The following is a 19136-nucleotide window of genomic DNA, read 5'->3' as shown; positions in this document are numbered from 1 at the left end:
TGATTCCTTTGGTCTACTCTTGAAGATCCATCAAGACCACTTAATGATCCAACACCAGAAAATCGTAAAATTGTTTAAACCTTCCAAAATTTAGATAAAGCATAGATGCGAAGCTGCATTAGAACTGATAGAAAAACAATCATAAACAACCATATGGTGCCTGATATATAGGGTGAAAAACATTCTAGAACAAACAAAAAAATAAAGTTATAAGGCCAGCAAGCCCTGACACTAGTGATGTCGATAATTCACTCACTCGACCAACTCGGGTACTATACGCCCCTACCCGGGTGAACACCCGGGTAACGGGTAGCGGGTAGAACGTTGCCAAATAATATCAAATATGTCAAACTCAAAACATTTTATTCCTTTCAGAATTTCAAAAAAATAAACAGAAATCAAATCTTCTTGCAATTGTTATGTGACGAATAAATGTTTCTTCTTACATAAATAAGTCAACAATCAATTAATGTGTTATTGCAGTAAGCCATCGAGTATGCTAATAAAAATAAATAACTTCTTGCACTGAGTTAAAGGCTAAAAATTCTTTTCGTAGGGAGTTACATTAAAAGAAATAAATAACCTTAAGACACAAAGTGGATTAATTACTTTCAAGATGTTTAAGATTAGAAGCCACAACGCCAACCAGTGAAGCCTTTTCGGCAGTTAGATTTGTTCTTCGATCGGTTACAACTAAACCCATCTTGCTAAATATACGTTCACATGGCACAGAATTCATGATGATGCAAAGATATCTGCGCACGAGGACCACCAGACGTGGATATCTATCCCGTCTCTCCTTCCACCATTCCAATGGATCAAGTTGATGGCCGAGGGTTGTCTCAGATAAATAGTTGTCAACTTCATTCCTCGAAGCAGTTTGTGCGTGAGCCGTAACTTTTGATATGCAGACAGCCCGATCAAGGTCGTCGAAAAGCGAACCTGTAACTTCATATGCGACCGTCTCTTCTTCTTCTGGATGAACGTTTGCAGCAGCCTCGTAAAGGGCGTGCTTCGCCTCATTGATGGTGATTGCATTTGAAAAAGTATGAGTCTTGAATCGTGGATCTAATATCGTGCACATTCGCAAAATACGGCTGAATTGGTTATGGTCAAACTTCCTTGAGATCATTGAAGCACGCATGGCACTTGCAACTGCGGCCGAAACCGGGTAATCTGATGATGTCAAGTTTCCAAATGCTGCAGCTTTCATCAGCTGATTTGAGTAGTAAATTATCTAAGATAAGACAAATCAAAAAGAAATAGTTAACATTCGAATCACCGGGTGAAAACTATTACAATTAAAAAAAAACTCACCGAAGAAGCAGTAACGTTCGTTTCCGACGACATCAGTGTAGTTATTTCAGCGAAAGGTTTCAGCAAATCTCTAAGCTTCTTGAGTTCCTGTAGATCAACTGCAGACAGGGTTGGGTGGAGAAAGGCTTCTTCACTACAAACAAGCTGGATTGCTGGAAATTGCTCAATGTAACGGGCAATCATATCGTAAGTTGAAGACCAGCGAGTCTCACAATCGCGTATGAGGCGATGTAGAGGAAGATTCAATTGCCGCTGCACATCATGTAGTCTCGCCATGGCTTTGCTGCTCCGCTTGAAATATGAAACAGTTGTACGAATGCTGGATAACAGAGCAACGCATTGCGCAATCTTCAAACCGTCCTTAACGACTAAATTGACAGTATGTGGGAAACATCCAAACCATTCCAAGTTAAGCAATTTAGCGGTTAACTTCATGACACTGGCATTGTCACTTGTAAGAGATCGTACTTTTTCAAGCAAGCCCTCGTGTTTGGCAAGCAGATTCCGAATTAGTTGCGCATGGCCTGCGGCTGTTTGATCCAGTAGTTGTTCGATGCCTATAGTCACCGATTGGAACTTGAAATCTTCGTCAATGAAGTGGCCCGTAAGTGCTTCAAAATTTTCCGTTGCCTTAGAAGTCCAGGCATCAGTTGTGAGAGAGATGTCGTCAACTTTCTTCAGAAGATCTATCAACCTTTCTTCTATTTCTTTGGCCAGCGCCGGAACTAGGCATTCGCTGACTGCAGTTCTGGAAGGTGGTGTCCATGACTGATTCAATGCACGGACGAAGTTTCGAAAAGCCACGCTGTCACTCATGCTGAAAGGCTGGTAATCGGCACACACCAACATGGCAAACAGACGATCCAGGCGGAGATTTTCTTTAGTTGAGACACGTTGTTGTCGTTTTTGCCCCGACGATTCTATTAAAAAAAAATATTACAATAAATGAAATGTAACAATAATAATTTGAAATACTTCTGCCAGATGCACAGCCAGGGTCCTTCTTGTGGACATTTCGAAGATGACGAATCATATTTGTCGTAGACCCACACGAGCGGTCTATAAGTTTTTCGCAGAGCTTACACGTGGCTTTGCTTCTACTTGTCCCATCAGTGGTGAAGTACTGCCAAACTTTACTTTTCAAATTTTCATTAGGTTCATCATGATCACCTTCCTTCAGAATAAAGTACAGAAATTAAAAAAATGATATGCATCAAAAGTAAAGAATGTACTGTACCACTATGCCAATCTCATCCATCAATGATCTGAAATCATCTGCATCGTTTTCAGTTTGAATTTGAACGTCTTGAAGGACGACATCGATGCTGTCGTTGGACAAGTTGTCGTCGGGTGAAGAGCCACCAGAACTCACACTCGCCATTCTCACAAATTCAATGCTGAAAATTCCAATATAAATTTTAAAAATTAATAAATGAGTAACACGTGAAAGGTCTTAACTTTTAAAATTTGAACAATGAATACTGCGCAGAAATAATGGGAAAATATTATGCTTTCTGTGAAAAAATATGGAACGCTTGTTTACTAGTCAACTAATGACGTCCTCAATTACAAGAAAATATCTCAGCTTTCAATTACAAATATTTCAAACAGTACCCTACAGTTATTTAAAATTATACGTTATGCCCCAGCATTTTAATTCTACCATCTTCCCAAAAAAAACACTGCACAATATTCACACAAAGACAACTGAGAAATCGATGGGCTATGCAAAAATACTTGTGAAAACGTGCTTAACATGAACTTACCTGAAATGCCGAGCTACTCACATGAGCAGAACTCACGAACAGTGAACAATCAAATGAGAAAAATGAGGAGAAAAAATGGAGCGAAATAAAGTCGTGAAAACATGTTGCCAGTTTTTAAGAAGAATTTCATAAAAACTGCAGTTTCATTTCCTAAGTTTAAAATTACTTTTATTTTTTGTTTTTTAACATACATTAATAGTTTAATGTGTTGTTTTATTTTTGCATCAAAAAATAAAATATTTAAAAACGATTTGACATCAACTCGATCTACTCGATTTTCACCCGAGTAGACGGGTAGTAATCGATATCACCCGAGTACACCGAGTATCGAGTAGAGTCGACGGGTAGTACTCAACATCACTACCTGACACTGCAAGACGTGTAGCTGAAGAGGCTCCAGCAAGAGAAAGGGATACCCCTACAGTCCCCTCCATAAGTATGGGATCACCCCGCGCCGTTCCATAAGGCGGCGTGTATTTTTCACATGGGTTTTTCGGGTGGCAAAAATCGAAAAAATGACATAAATTCACCAAACTTGGGATTTATGTCATTTTACGTCTTTTCTATTGTCTGATTTTTTTTCAGATTTTTTCCCCTATTTGTTATGCCTAGAAAAGTGGCGCACAAAGTATCGGATCACTCCGACGCCGGTCGTGTTGTCTTATGGCGCAAATGGGCTTTTCATATTGCTTTTTATATATTTAATTTTTAAGAAGGAATTTTTATATTCAAACCCTATTTACATTTCCCTTTTATAAATTAACTGTAAGATTTCCATTATGATCGGAACCATTTCCGAATTTTCCCAGATTTATTTATTTCCCCAGTTGCTAAAATAAGAGACTGCAGAAGACTTCATTTAGGGTTTACAACCTCTATCAGCTGACGTAGGCCAGAAAATTAGTGTCGTTTCTATACACCACTGGCGCTCTGCTTCCTTTTTTACTTAAGGGGCGTATAGAAACGACACTAATTTTCCGGCGAATTTTCCATGCATCTATCAGATGGTCCTATTACTTTTCCTATGACAGGATGTCCTTGTTATCTTAGAAATAAAAAAAGTATGTTTTAATCAAAATATAATAATTATTTTTCAACGAATTACTAATAAATAAAAAAAACAAATAAGAAATTTAAAAAGCTTGTGACGTTAGCCATATTAAAAATTAAAAGAAAGATCCCACAAAAATTAAATTCCCAATTAAAGATTGAGAATTTTCTACGGTCATAGAACACACCCGGTAAGAATATGTGGTTTGCCACCAAACTGCTTGCGTGGGACAGTTGTAACCTAAACAGTGACAAGGGCTCACGTGATAATGGAGCATATCATAAACAAAATCCAAAATCAAGTGCAGGGCCAAACCCGAAAACTATTTGTTCAATTACACGAAATGCACGAGATTGTTTTACTATGTGTGTTTGTATATTAGAAATAAAGGATCTTGAGTCCATGTTGCTGGAATTTGACAGGCTGAGTAATGTATAATTTTGAATTTCAATTCTTTAAGTTTCAATGTGAAACGCTCTTTTGATGTTTATTGCACGAAGAAGAAACAACTCTACATCGTTTACTAATCAGAGAAAGTGGATTCAAGAATACAGAAAACTACATCATGGGAAAGCAGTAATTTTCAGTAAGCCACACGGACTCTACTTCCTAAAACTTACTCGTTAAGTTTTAGTTTCAAACTTCAACATCGAAAAACCAATATGCTAGTCCTGGGTGGTTCCTACGGCTCCCTAAATCACTAATATCCGATAAAATCACTAAGAAATTAATGGACACTCACAAAATTAACATTAATAAGGACTGTTTAATAGTGGCCAAGTTAAACTTACACTAGTTTACATGTCCAGTTTTCTTCGTGGTGTTATATTTTTCGCTAAAAATGTTCGAGGCATTTAGATCATAAGTCGTCGAAAAAAAAAGAATCAAGTTAAAAAGTAAAGATTTATAATTGAAAAGCTTTAACTATTTCCTCTTGTAATTCAAGGAAGACATTGGCGTTTCTCAAGTCAAAAACTGTATTCGACTGCAATATCCAATTGATCGAAGAAATCAATTCAGTTGTCAGAAAGCGACAATCAAGTCCGTGGTTCTGGACGTGAGACTACATCTCCCAGCACCGCGAACATAATACGCAGATTCTTCCCTCTATTAGTGAACCAAAAATTCAGTGGTTGGATATGTAGCAAACTCTCCCGGTGAATTGACAGAAAGGCAACCAAACCAAGTAAGAAAAAATAAATTGTCTCAATTGCATATATTTTAGTTGCTAATAAATGTTGATTTTCTTAACAAGTGAGCTCCCACTCAACAGGACCAAAATACCCCCTTTTTCCCGGAGGTCGTTTTCGGAACGTATACTTGTAAATTGTCCCATATTACTAAAAATACTGATAAAAAAACACCCGGAAGTTGACGCTCGATATTCAATTAGACGCTGAATATTTTTTACAAAAAAATGATTCAATAAAAAAATGAAAAGATCCATGATACAACTGAATGGAATCGAAGGTAGTAATTTAGTTACCACCTTCCAGCAGCAGAAGCATTGCAGTCCTTCGCCACAAAATCATCCTTTTTTTAAACAAACGCATTCTTTTCAATCTGAAATGTTTCCCCCATCGGCAATGGATGGAAACGGTGAAAACGAATTGATTTTAAAACAGTTTGAAAGTGATATCCTCCCCCAAAAGCTAGATGACATTCTTAAAAATGGTTCTCAAACTTCTGATCAAACCATCAGTACAGGAAGATGATAGAGGTATGTGCGAATGAAGAACTGCTAAAAAGTCACAGCGAAGTAGATAGTCGAGCGAATGTCTGAAGAAAAGTAATGTTTATAGTAAATTTCTTGTATATAATTGCTTAATGGTCTATTTTGTGTTAACAACAAAAAACTCTTTCATTTAATCGAGATTTTTACACTTGTTAATCACCCTACCTAATAAAAACTCATTCTTTATTTCTATTTTGAAACTTTGCTAAAACTTTTAATTGCCATATTAAAAAGTCGTGCTTTGACAGTAGAAATAAAACTAAATCAGTATAAGACTAAACTCATATGATTATAACTAGTAAGACGTCTTTTCGTTTACCGTTATTTTAATCGTCCTTGCATTTTTAGGAAAAAATTTGAATATTAGTTAAAATGTGTTTTTGGTCAAATGTCCGAACTCTGCTTGCGTTTGGTTCATTCAAAACGACCAGAACACCCGTCTGGTCTTAGACCATCATATTTATTCGTCATTTAAATGTGATTTTGGCCAAATTGTTCCGACTTCGGAATTTCTTTCCAAGTGATTGCGGCCGATTTCTTTCGGCAAACATGTTTTCCGACGTATTTTTGACTACTTGCCTCCTCTAAATGGAATGTTAAACAATTTTTTAATCAAAAAAAGTTTTTTTTTACCAACGGGCTATCAGGTTTTAATCAAATAAAAACTTGAAAGAATCTGGATAATCTCGTCTACTGATAAAGATATTTGCAGTCTTAGCGATGGAGTTCAAGACTCCCTACTCTAAGGCTCAATCTTGTTGGGTACAATAGACAAATTTCCGTAAACAGTTTTTTCCCTAGCTTTAAGGTTTCATATTGTAAGTGAAATCATTTTTTAAATCTGCCACTGCTCGTCTCATAAGTCAACATCCGGGTAGGATAATCTGATATCCCAGAAAACCTGACCATGGATCAAACATTTCCTATTTTCCAATAGGAACAAGCAGTGGATAGTGGTGGGAAGCGTTCATATTGTCACGGTCGGAATTTTGACGTCACCGTGGCATCCTAGTTGAAGGTCTTTCGCTGGAACTATTAATATCAGCCTTGCTGTTGATTCGGTCAATGTTGGTCTCGTTAACTCGGGACTATGATAGATGTGTATAATTGAACTGTTTTTTCTAGAACTGTTTTTCTCACCTTGTGTTCCTCGCTAACCTATACTCTGAATCACTGATGGAAGGGAGATACCCCAGACTCTCTAGAACGCACACGCTTCTTTTTATTGTCTAATTTTGTTCTCTTCTTTTATGTGTGTGAATCGCTTGGATCGATCTACTGGTTGTGTGCCAGTAGTGGCGATTCCGCTACCCTGTCTGTGTTTATTCGACCAGCATTGAGTTGTTTTCCTAACTATTGTGCACCGATTTAGCCGACTAGTGTAATCAGAATAAAACAGCCGTGACAATATGATGGTAAGTAAATTTTTTTTGTTCGTTTCATTTTGTTTCCAAAGGTTTGATTCCGCAATTTTTTAAAGAGGTTCCATACTGGTTGTATCCCAGCACCCCCGAAGCTGACACTAACTCCCGGTTTAAAACTACCTGTGGCCAGCAAACGTTATTTGATCTCTACTTCTACTACTACTAGGGGTAAGTACTTGCGTGAATTTCTCCCAACATTCACCCTTGCTCTTCCCCTATTATCTGTTACCTTTTCAATAAAAAAATATCGCTACAAAAATAACGATTGGCTAAAAAAAATTGCAAAGCCCGAAAGAGAGACTTTATTCTGGAAGGTGGCGAGGGATTCAAGATTTTCCCCAGGAAAAATGACGCTGTTCCCGGTGGAAGGTCCCAGCCTACTATCAGCTTCTATTAGCCTACTATCCGCCCTTGGAAGTTTTCCTTTCCTTCCCTAACCAAAAGTTTTAAGGATTTCTTAATAAAAAAAAGTTTATTTTTGGCTAATCAAAATTAATAGTATTAAATTTAGTAATTAAAATAAATTACTTCTTTTTTTACGTGATTATGAATATTCATTTGACACTATTTTAAATTTAAGTTTTAAATTCTATAGTAACCGAAAGTATATACCTAAAGCAAATTAAGCCTCATCATTAAGTTTTCAGTAGTAGTCTTTTTATGAAAATCCCAAAAAAATCAGTCTCATCAGCAATCACAAAAAAAAATTTGTGTTGGACCAATCGAGTTCCCATCGTTTCATTCAGTGATGTTGTTTTCAAACTTTTCAGTAATTAATGAAAACGATTAACTACTTCTCTCAAAACTCTTTTGCCATTGGTCAAAGGTACAAATTTTGCAATGCTGCATGTATTTCAAAATTCAAATCATTTAAAAACTGTCGGCTGTCCCATTCGTCGGCCTTCACTATGGTAGTTTTTAAATTCCAATTGGCAATGCTGTATGTTTTAACTGCAATAAACCGTAGTAAAATCTTTACAAATCTTCAGGAAAGAGCTCCCGTCTCTCGACAGATACGGTTCAATATAGTATTAGTTTATTGCTTAAGTGTAAAAAAAAAACGGTTTAGAGTCCATGGTTGGCATTGGTTGGCATCATGAATTTTTGTCAAACACAAATTAATGATGAGTCTATTGTAGATTTTCGGTCTTTGAAGGGATTTTCAAGTACTGTATTTTAGTTCCTCGTTCGTAATAGCATTGCCGGGGATTTGTGGTAGATAGTCGCACATTTCATTATTTCCTCCAATTCCATTCTAACTTTATTTTAAGAGGCATTGGAGTATGAATCTCTCACTACGTATAGCTTCTTCATTCCGAAGTAGCAAAAGTCTTTCCTGAACAGTAGCAGCCGAATGCTACTGCAGGATTCGATTGGCTTCTTGCCTAAATTTGAAATATATAAGTAGAATAATGAAAATTTATACCATTTTAATGTCTATACATACCCGTAATGTGCTGCAATCGCATCTGTTAATAGTTCTCCAAAAACTGTATAATAAATTTCCTACATCTCCTCTGTCCTCTTATTGTGATGGTGAAACAACGATTGGATGACACTTGAACCCGAAAAGGTGGATATTATTCATTCAGATATTTTCCGTCTTCTTCAAAACGGATTGCTTTCAAAAATTATCTGACAAGATTGGCGTTCAATGGCTTGCGGTTTTTTCCCTTCATTTTTGCTACTGTCTTGTTGGCTTTGACTAGCCCCACTCTTAGCGTTCTTCTGTTGTTTACGTCGCTATACTTCTATAGCTCGTCGGGGGATTTTTACAAGGTATCGAACAACGCTTCGGCCCTTGCCTGGGCTACTAGTTTGTCCTAGTTATTTCCTTTCAGAAAATTTTCGTGCTCGGCGTATATGTCTCTCAATAAATCGTTGAATTCTTTTTGCTGTGCTAAGAGTAGTGCTTTTTTGTCTGTGTCCGATACCGGAATTCTGTCTTTGACGACTCCGGCCAGTCTCTCATTCGTCTCTTCCATCATTCTGTTGAACGTTTTTTGTTTGCTATTAACCGAATTCACTGTTTCTCCTATATTTTTTATCTGTGTGATCATCCAGTTTTCTGTCCAGCATTATTTGTGCTTCCATAACCATTTTAAATTTCTCTTTCATCTTTTTTAACTTCTTTTTTAATTAGCTACCCGAATGTCGCTCCCGTTTTGCAAATTGAACATCGCAACTTGGCCGTGCCTTTATAGATTCCACATGTTCACTCTTTCCTTTTTTTCCCCAAAAGAACGAACCGCAGGAATCGTGGATATTTTGTGGAAAGGCAAGGGTTATAGATAGATTGCTTCGAGTAAATCAAATGGGCCCGAGTTTGTCCTTTAAGATAATAAAACAATTAATTTTACAAGAAAAAACGAATTTTATAAGGTTCTTCTGCATAATGTGCAATTTTCGCCCAATTTGAACAATTTGTTTTAAAATATTCGGAGAACAAATCAAACTCGATTGGTTGAGTGGCTGTGCGGTTTGGAAATAAATTTTCGATGTAAATTGTAAAATACCACTCCAAATGTTGTTATTCTTGGTTTGTCAGCTGGCGGGAAATGGACTCGAAAACAAGCACGAATCGATAAACAATTTCCACAAACTTAAAGGTAGCAGACATCATTGTTGCTCTTGAGAAAAAATTGGCAACTTCCCCTATGAATCTGATAGGCGCCAGAAGATTGGCGTAGGAAAGTTCTTCCCTTTCGGGACTTCCGGCCGGTTTCATCCGCGAGTCAAAAAAGAATTTTGACAAGTCGTGAAGTGTTTTCATAAAAAATGCAAACGTGTAGCGTGGAAGCATTTGGGGTCCGAAAATTTTTCAAGAATCAGCAATATGCTGTTTTTGAACACTTCCACACTACCACTTCCACTTCTTGCACCAACCAAATCTGAACCAAATTTTGACACACTTTTGAGATTCAGGTAACAGGGACGGCCGTGATGGGCTTGAATGGAGATTCTGCGAAGGAATTATAGACGTCATCTCCCTCCAATAGCCACGGAAATAGATCCATTTCTTCTCTTGAAATGTCTTCTTCGACAGAAAATCCCAAAAACACAGAGGATGCCTCAGATTAAACATCCATGTAAGTTATTTAGGACAGAGGTGACTCACCATAAGTAGAAAATTAACGAAAGTTATGGATGCTCTCCAACACTGAAGTCCAAAGGGATGATGGGAGCTCGTTCATTATAAATGCTACCTCAATAAGTTCAAAAGCCACAACTGTCGAGTAAATGAAGTTGAAGTGATGAAAACTTTACGCACATTGAACTCCACCCAATGATTGAACCCACTTAAGTCTTGGTTGATGATATCTTAAATCATTTCCACAATAGGAATTTCATTGGCAAGTGAATTGATGATTTGCACAAACATCAGCTGCCAATCTTCATGTTCAAAGTCAATATCAGCATTGTAAAAATCAGAAACATTTCTGGACAGAAACTCCAACAAATTATCAATCAGTGGACAATTTTAATTTTCATGGCAACTACCAGAGGTGTTTCTCCTTCCTCATTGCGTTCGATAAAACTGTTTAACAATGCAAAAGGATAGTAAGTCCTTTCAACTAATCGAAACTTTAAAACTGATTTTTCGTTAACAGCTTCAAACAGTAGACGAGTACACTTTATTTCTGCAGCCATTTCTGTCAATTGTATTTTTCGTTCAAATCACTACATATATACTGGTATCATTAAAACTCAACCCATGTCTGACTGCACAAGTGCGAGTAGAAACTAGGCGAAAATAACGTAACAGGTGTGGAAGCTATTTTGCAAGCGAAATAGAATTGATTCTATATTGTTGATAATAATGAAGTAAACATATTTAAATTCATTATTGATTTCAAGAAAAAAATATAAAATCTCAACGATGTTAATTGAAAACTTGAAATCTGGAAACAAAAGCACTTGAATGTTGCACATGAAAAAAAACAATCCTCCCATGAATCCGCGTTTTAACTTTATACATTTAAATACAGAAATAGTTTAAGCAAATTTGTAAAAGGTGCTCTATGATAGAATCAATTGGTACTTGAATCTCTGGTTCAAAATAGAGTCACTGACTTGTAAGTTTAAAGGTTTCGTACTTCTTGTTTCAGTTGGTAAGTGGTGAGAGGTCTTAACTCTGCTTATTCCGTTTTTTTTCGTCATCTAAGACTTGATGGAGACAAAGTTTGTGGGCCGTACTCAAAAACAACGGGAAACACAAGATTAATGATTTCCACTTTCAGGTTTCCCACATTGTTGAGAAGCATTTTTTTCTTTTCCTTGCTAGTCATGTCATCTGTGATCCAGTTTTTTTTCTGTTCCTCGTATACAGTTTCAAGCATGGTTTCAATTAAATATGCAGTTTAGTTAAACTAACATTGAAAATTTTAATATTTAGTGGGAGTTTTCAAAAACATGAGTGATTAACATTAAAAACTCAATATAAACATAAATCGGTTGTCCAAACTAAATAAATAACAGTAGCTTACGAATACCAGCCAGTGACGGCCGATTTCTTTTTAAACTTAATTGTGTAGAAACTGCTAATTGCAAGAAAGCTTAGTTTTCTTATTTCTTAATATTTTTCAAAACAGTTGAACAAACAACAAAGGGAAACGAAAAGGATTTTCTACGGTTTTCTACAAGTTGGAAGAGAACGCACCAATTATGGCTTTATGATGGCATTGCCGAATGGGAAATTTCGAAACGGCCGAGGAACCCGTGCCAGCTGCTCAGCTTTGGCGTTTTGGATCGTGGGGAAATATATTTTTCATCCATTCACTTTCAACATTTCACTAATGCGTCGCGCAACATCCCGAATTTGCAAGTTCGCACATTAAATAGAAACGGCTTAACTTGAGATACATTTCAATTGAAAACAGAATAATTTGTCTTACCAAATTCAACTTCAGTGATTAGCTGACAAACGTACGGTCGAAGGACGGTTTCGGGATGTCATGTGCTACATGGGTTAGATTACGAAATGACGACAAAAAATCGTTAATATACGACAAACGTCGTATGGACTTAACAACAAACTTAACCAACTAGGGATCTGCCAACTTGTTGGTGACCCACTAGTAGAGCAGAGGTATTTGTTGGAAAATTAGGGACGATGGACAGACTTCCAATCGGTACAAATATGAGTTCAAGTCATTTATCTTAGGAGTGTAACTGAAGATGTTCAGCTTAGTCTCAGGAGCTCCTTGCATATGAAACGTGGAAACCAAATTGATTGAGATGCCATTGTAGATGAATCTATTGTATTTTTGCTTCATGATGTCAAACATCTCGCTTGAGTCAGGATTCAGATATAAAGGATAGCCCAATGATAATAATGGAGAAATTACAGTGAAATTAAGAAGCCTGCCAAAGAGATTCTCTTAAGTCTTGTCTGCTAAAGATAGAGGAGGTGTAATGTGATTGAAGATCTGCATTTCATGACTAGTGTTTCAAGAAAAAGATCATTTGTTTCAACTTAGTCTTTGAGATAAGGGTGATGCTGCTGACATATGACTCCAAAGAACCCCCTTGTTGCTTAGTGTCAATCTTGATGACTATCTTCACATGATCCAACATTCAACACCAAACTCCTGGGACGGAGAAGACATAGAAACCATTGAACTTTCTCCTCTTCCGTGCTCTATTATATGTGCACTGAAGAAAGAAATGACAAGAACTCTTCACGTCCAGGAGAGGTGACATTTAGGAACTTCTACAGTAAAGCTAAAAAAATATGCTTGCTCGTCCTTCCAAATTGCTCTTTAATTGGCAACATGGGGGACCTCTTGATTAAAATCACCAGTAAGTCTGAACAGTGGTCCTTTAGAAGTGGAAACAGCTTAATCGTGAAGAGCATGTGCTTCAAAACCTGTGCAGAGGAAGATGAGTCTTGAGGGTCTGCCACAGTCACTCTGCGGAATGTGAATCAAGGGAAGAAGTCTTGTTGAGCTGCCTTCATGATGTTACTGAAACCTGCTTCATTAGCAATTGGCGCTAATATGATGTCTGAACAACCCTCTTCCTCCCTTCAAGGTTAGAGAGGAAATCCTTGAGTTGACAGTAGGAGACGAATGGGCTCGCCTCTAAAGTGTTTTGGGGGTTGTTTCTCATCCATGGTATTGACAGACATAGTTTATGCCAATAACGGTTCTCCTTGAACTACTAGATGCTGGTATTGTTTCCATGGAGAACCATATCCACTTCACTAGGTTCAAAGAAGTAAACAGAAAGTCAGATTTTGATTCTCCGACATCAATCTTTGTGTTGGTCTTCCTGAATGAGATGCCACTCAATTTTCCCTCAATCTGGCCAAAGGACTGCGCAGAATTGTCTAAGAAGCTATATTCCGGAAACATGATATCTACTTCCTCGGTGGTAAGCATATCTTGGTTATACACGTAAATGCGATAAGAAAGCTTTCTTATGGCATTTACGTGTGTCGACGAAATGCGAATTAAGGAACAAAACGCGAATTTATGGGACAAAAATGCTAATTAGGACATAAATATTATTGAATTGCTATATTTTTTCTTGGGGGATTGGTTGATCAGGAGTTGAAAAAGGAGTTGCCATCTGATTGCGGATTTATCATCTGATTGGAAAATTGTTTTTTATTTATGGGTAAAATAGGTAATGTTGGGGGACGGCGTCCATTATAAGGAGAACGTGATTGTTTGATGATATTGTCTTGTATTTCTTGCCAGATCCCGTTTACGAAAATTTTTGGTAAATTACGTTATTGAAAATTGAGTGTTTTCTTAACTACGGTTTCCATTCTTGAAAGGTTTCTTCAGGCTGGTTGGTAAATGATGAAGACATGTTTGGCTTGGAGTGCATGTTTGATATGGGCTGAAATTCCAGTTTTGAATTGTTTGTTATTATGAATTCTAGTCTGGTCAATTTTTAATTGTTACATTCTGATTTTATGACCCTCCATGTTAGGTTTGACAGCGGTCCAAGTTATCAAGAAACTGAAGTCATCTTCTATGAGATAAAATGGGGCGCATGGATGGTATACGTTGCGGCCGGTTGCTAAGGTCAAGTTAAAAAGCAGTTAAGGAATAGGAACATCATTTTACTATTAGACATCACGGAAAAAATGAGACCATGTATTTGCAAATCTTTGATTTTTGAGGACAATGAAGGATTGGTTATTATATTTCTGGTAAATCTGAATTTATCCCCAATTCACGTTGAGGATCATACTAAAAAATAGAAAGAAGCTTGTTTGAGAGTGTGGAATAAAGTTTAAATGGACTACTGGAATGTAGAAAGTTACATTGGTTTTTGTACATAATTTAAGAAGTGAGGACAATCGACGTAGACACAATGCCAATGATCATAAAACACAGTGGTTGACAGTGGTTTTTGACAAGTTTTTGGACACATAGAAACTTCCCAGCAAGCACAAAACATACAGCTATGTAACCCTTTATCCATAGTTAAAAATTTCCAATGAAGAAATTTGTGGAGGTTTTGAACGATTAATTGATGGAATAAGGATGAGTGAAGCAGAGAAGGAGCAGAAAAGGAGAGAGAAGAGTATTTGAGAACAATTCCAAGCTAGTGTGGATGGAGGTATAAATTGAAAAAATGGTGCGGTCCAAGTAAATTAACAATTTGCAAACGGAAAACAACAAAGAATACTTAAGCTGATACTTGTTTTGAATTTTTCTAGCATTTTTTATTCAATTCCGTTTCTCTCACGGGAAATTAAGAGGAGGAAAACTGATTTTCTACGCTTCAAAATTTATCCCGAATCAGTCCCGCTGTAGGCACTGCAGGTAAATGTTTTATTTTGGTTCTGTCAAGTGTCAGCTTGTTATTTATAGTCATGCCTGTCTCTTTGTTCTCTCTGCTAGCATTTTCAAACCGTCATTTCACGTTTTAGCCATATAACACTTTGTTAATGTCACTAGTTAGTTGCAATGAGTTTATCACAAGAGGATTTAGTTTTAATCATGTTAGTGTTGTAGGAAGATTACAACCTGCCTGCCTATACCAGTCAAAGATCACAGCTGTTTTATCGCTCTGACATGAGACTCTCCATTTTCTCTTTTTATAGTTTTTTTAATTGCTCCATTTTATTTGTCTTCCAAACGTTTAGGTGCACAATACCAATAAATTCAAATTGATGATTTGATGTGAAAGCAACATCAGACAGACAACTCACTGGTTTCTTGCAGTGAAGAAAGGATTGTGCGCTGGTAAGATGATTTCTTGTTGACTGAATTAAATGTTGAATATTAAATGTTTAGCATTAATCAGCAAAGATTTTTGTTGTGTTAGAAGTTTCTTACCTCCATTTTACCATTTATTAATGATAAAATGATGCAGGTTACATTTTCTTAGTCGTAAAATTTCGCATAAAATGTAGGGGAAAGATAATGAATAACGAGGAATTAGTTTTTTATCGAAAAATATTGTCATGTAAAGTGCATGTCATCCAAAGTCAAAATCAGTTTAATCAAAAATGAAGTCGCACAAATATCGTCTCATTCTCGTGGTTGACGTAATCACATACAAATAATCACATGAAAAATATTCAAAACCAATATGAAATCAACAGCTTATGACTTTTCCTAAAGAGGGGTGCGTCTCAGCGTGCGATAACTAGGAATCCTGAAAGATTATCCGTTTTGCCCGATTATTTTATAAATTGTTTCATGCCTCTTCCATCAAATGTCGTAAGACAACGACAATTGTCAAAGCAGCTCAATTCGGACGAGTTAAATCTGCCATCTCCCAGTAATTATTTGTGTGTATGGCGGCCTTTCTTTTTATCAACCAGTTGTTATGCAAGTTTTTTTTTTTACAATTATGAGCCGAACGGCATTATTTTTATTGCTGTCAATTGGAAAGTGGACGTGGTTTAGCTAAATTTGTAATGATGGTTAGAAAAGAAGGGTTGAGAGAAAACACAAATCGCAGTTTGCACGCCATCGACTTTGCCAAAAGATTCGATAATTGACCTTGTAGACTTAACTTTCTCGATTTATTTATGTCGATTGTCTAGTTTCTTATCCAATCGAAGACGACAACTTCTGGACCACGCCAAACATCCCATATCCGACATCCCAGCAGCAACCACGGGCGGCTCGCAGCGCCGACAACAATATCCTTCTCAGCATAATCTATTACAACGACGTCAAGTTCAAGAGCAGCGACAACTTTATCGCCGGTTCTCGTTAAACTTACTCTGTTGATAATCCCAAGTAACGCATTAATTTTCAATTTGGAGACGGATGTCTGCTCTGTTTCTGTAAAAAAAAAGTAATTGAATCGTTGATTTGTTTATTTGAGTTCTATTCGGTGGAATAGAATGAAAGTATTCCATCAGGCCATCACACAATTTTTTGCAGAAACTTATATAAATAAATGTGTGCCTTCAACTTTGAATGTTGATATAGAAAAAATTGCTTTTTATTGTCCCACCTTTGAAAACCCCAGATTTCCCGGCTAAAAGCAACAACAAGCACCAATAGCGACGGCGGCAAGGCGACTGTTTAGTATTGTTATTACTGGTGTCGAGTCTGAGTGTGTCGAGTTCGAAATGTTGTCGTTGTTTTGAATAGTTCAATTTTGAATAGTTCAACAAGTGTAATAAAGGTCCTGCTCTTGATCGAGTACAATTTCATAGAATTGCAACGAAGTGAAAATACGTTTTGTACACAGTGAGTGAAGTTTAAATTGGCAGAAATGGCCTCAGCAGAAACAGACTGCAAACATCTTTTGTTTGAAGCAGTGAACACGAAATCGATTTACAAGTTTCAGTTTGTTAAAAACACTTTTAATGAGTTCCATTTATTGGATTGTTTCAATGGACGAAATGAAAATGGGATATCACTCCTGGGGATCGCCCTAAACAGCAAAAGTGATACCTTGATTGACAAAGTGCTTAAGTTCTTATTGGACAATTGTGATAACAATGACATTGATTTTGCTGGGGAATTATGGAAGGTTAAGGTGGAACCTTCTTCAACTTGCTTGCTGATGAAAATCATCTAATAGTCGAACTGATGTAAGTTATGGTATTCAACCACAACCATGACTGACCATGAACAAGCAGCGTTGGTTGGAACTTTTTGTGAAAGTCTTAACAAGGTCCACCTACTTCAATAGACAGGACAAAATCATTGCCCTAGAATTGATCAGTGCCATTCTGATATTCAAGGACCCTTCTTCCTTACTTTGACTGAGGAGCTACATAGAAGCCATGAGACTTCGATATCCCCAACCTGCTTGTGAACCTCATCTGCCTAGGACCCCTGACCTTTCAGTTCCATCAGTAGCCTCTGTTGTGATGTTTGAACATGCTATTAAAATATTTCAGCAGAAGAACTGGAACTGATACAACGGCTACTACCGGAAGATTAAGACTACGTTTCTTTCGTGGAAAGAGTTAAAGTTCACGCTCTTCTTACCTTAAGAAGAATTTGCAGCAAATACAATCACGGCCAACCCAATTTGCTGTATCTCAAAAGTGCATTGGCATTCGGTGTGTCACGTTTGGATAGTGAAAACGGCGGTAAGATCTGATTCCTAAACAGTTTTTTTCTCATATTTGAAGAAATGAATGAATGTGATTCGAAATTGCTTCGTCGATCTACCCTCAATGTCTTCATGGACACACTGAACAGCATGTCCAATTTCTACAGCCCTGAACGAGAAGAACTGTGTTCATATGCCAATCTCCTCGTGCCAACTAAGTTTATCGGCACAATTGCCAATTTCTTCGAAGATCCAACGATGCTGTCATCAGTCAAGTTAAGTGCATCGGGTTAACCTTTCGACTTGGCGGAACTCATGTATCGTTTCCTGTTAGTTTTGGATCGCGTTTCGAGTCGATTGAGCAACCGAGAAAAGGAGCAACTAGAAGAGTATTACTCTAATTACATCGCAACCTTGTTTCGAGAAAGAACAACCACTGTTCTTCACGTGGCAATCACCAATTTTAGAGTGAGTTTAAGGCCTGTTAGGTTAATCGTGAGACTTGGCGCTGGTGTGATCGCTACCGACGAGAACGAACAAACAACGCTCTACAATCTGGCAGCATCGGGTCGATATTTTTCGGAGCAAAGTGTGTCTCTTTTTAACATGTTGTTGGATGGTGGTGATCATCTGGACGCAGTATCAGACGGTATCAGAGAATGGTCGAACGGTGATCAGTGTAGAAAAGGATGGTTTAAGGGTGTGCGAAAACCACGGCCAGATTGACGATGTGAACGAATATTTCAAAACAATGATCAAAGCCATGCCTCCTTTATCTTGCATTTGTGCTCGTTTCATTTGCCAGCATGGTATTCGTTATGATGCGGTTGGTGTTGCACGCCTCCGTGAATGTATTGCTCGTCACGGCGCTGCCCAAGGAAAAACTAAAGACTTCAGTTTTTCTTGGAAAATTACTAATGAGCTTGTTTTATTTTTTATCTCTAGACTGAGACTTCACTCAAAAGATCTCATCTCCGCGTCTCCTAATTTGGCCACGATATGGAAAAGTTCTACTTCTACATCTCAACTTTTGTTTCTCTCCTTGTTTAAGCTCGAACAAATTCTAAATTTTTTACAGTCGACTCGACCCTAATACCCCTTACTGATGCCCTTTTCAATTTTTTTGGGATAATAGGATAATATGCTTTGTTCAAAAGTCTCTATGTACCCTTTGAAATTACCTGCGTTCTTTCCTCGTTCTGCCTTTTGAGTTAAATCTTGTTTTTTTTAATTGACGACGTATTAGATGATTAGACTAGTCGTATTCTCGTTTTTTTTATTAAAAAAATTCAGTACCTGCCATATCATATCCAACTATTTCGGCTTTATCTCTCCCTTCAAGTTATAACTGT

At 37.3% G+C, this 19136-nt stretch overlaps 1 protein-coding gene across 1 annotated transcript; it reads right to left on the bottom strand.

The window, feature by feature from the left end:
* Positions 1-601: 601 nt before the first annotated feature.
* Positions 602-2698, bottom strand: LOC124313389 (zinc finger BED domain-containing protein 4-like). Its single transcript, XM_046778305.1, has 4 exons — positions 2555-2698; positions 2293-2491; positions 1318-2237; positions 602-1237 (listed from the first exon to the last, which is right to left on the bottom strand). Exons 1-4 carry the CDS (start codon positions 2696-2698, stop codon positions 602-604), a joined length of 1899 nt encoding a protein of 632 aa, XP_046634261.1.
* Positions 2699-19136: the final 16438 nt, after the last annotated feature.

This window comes from Daphnia pulicaria, chromosome 1, assembly GCF_021234035.1.
Source record: "Daphnia pulicaria isolate SC F1-1A chromosome 1, SC_F0-13Bv2, whole genome shotgun sequence".
Classification (NCBI taxonomy): domain Eukaryota; kingdom Metazoa; phylum Arthropoda; class Branchiopoda; order Diplostraca; family Daphniidae; genus Daphnia; species Daphnia pulicaria.
Note: the sequence above shows the minus strand (reverse complement) of the source record. Positions and strands in the feature narration are given on the sequence as shown.

Excerpts from the sequence above, each read along its gene's own strand:
- LOC124313389 (XM_046778305.1), bottom strand. The coding sequence starts at position 2,698 with ATGGCGAGTGTGAGTTCTGGTGGCTCTTCACCCGACGACAACTTGTCC. Across the intron at positions 2,492-2,554 it reads TGGATGAGATTGGCATAGTG|GAAGGTGATCATGATGAACC; the intron begins GTACAGTACATT and ends TTTATTCTGAAG. Across the intron at positions 1,238-1,317 it reads CGAACGTTACTGCTTCTTCG|ATAATTTACTACTCAAATCA; the intron begins GTGAGTTTTTTT and ends GTCTTATCTTAG.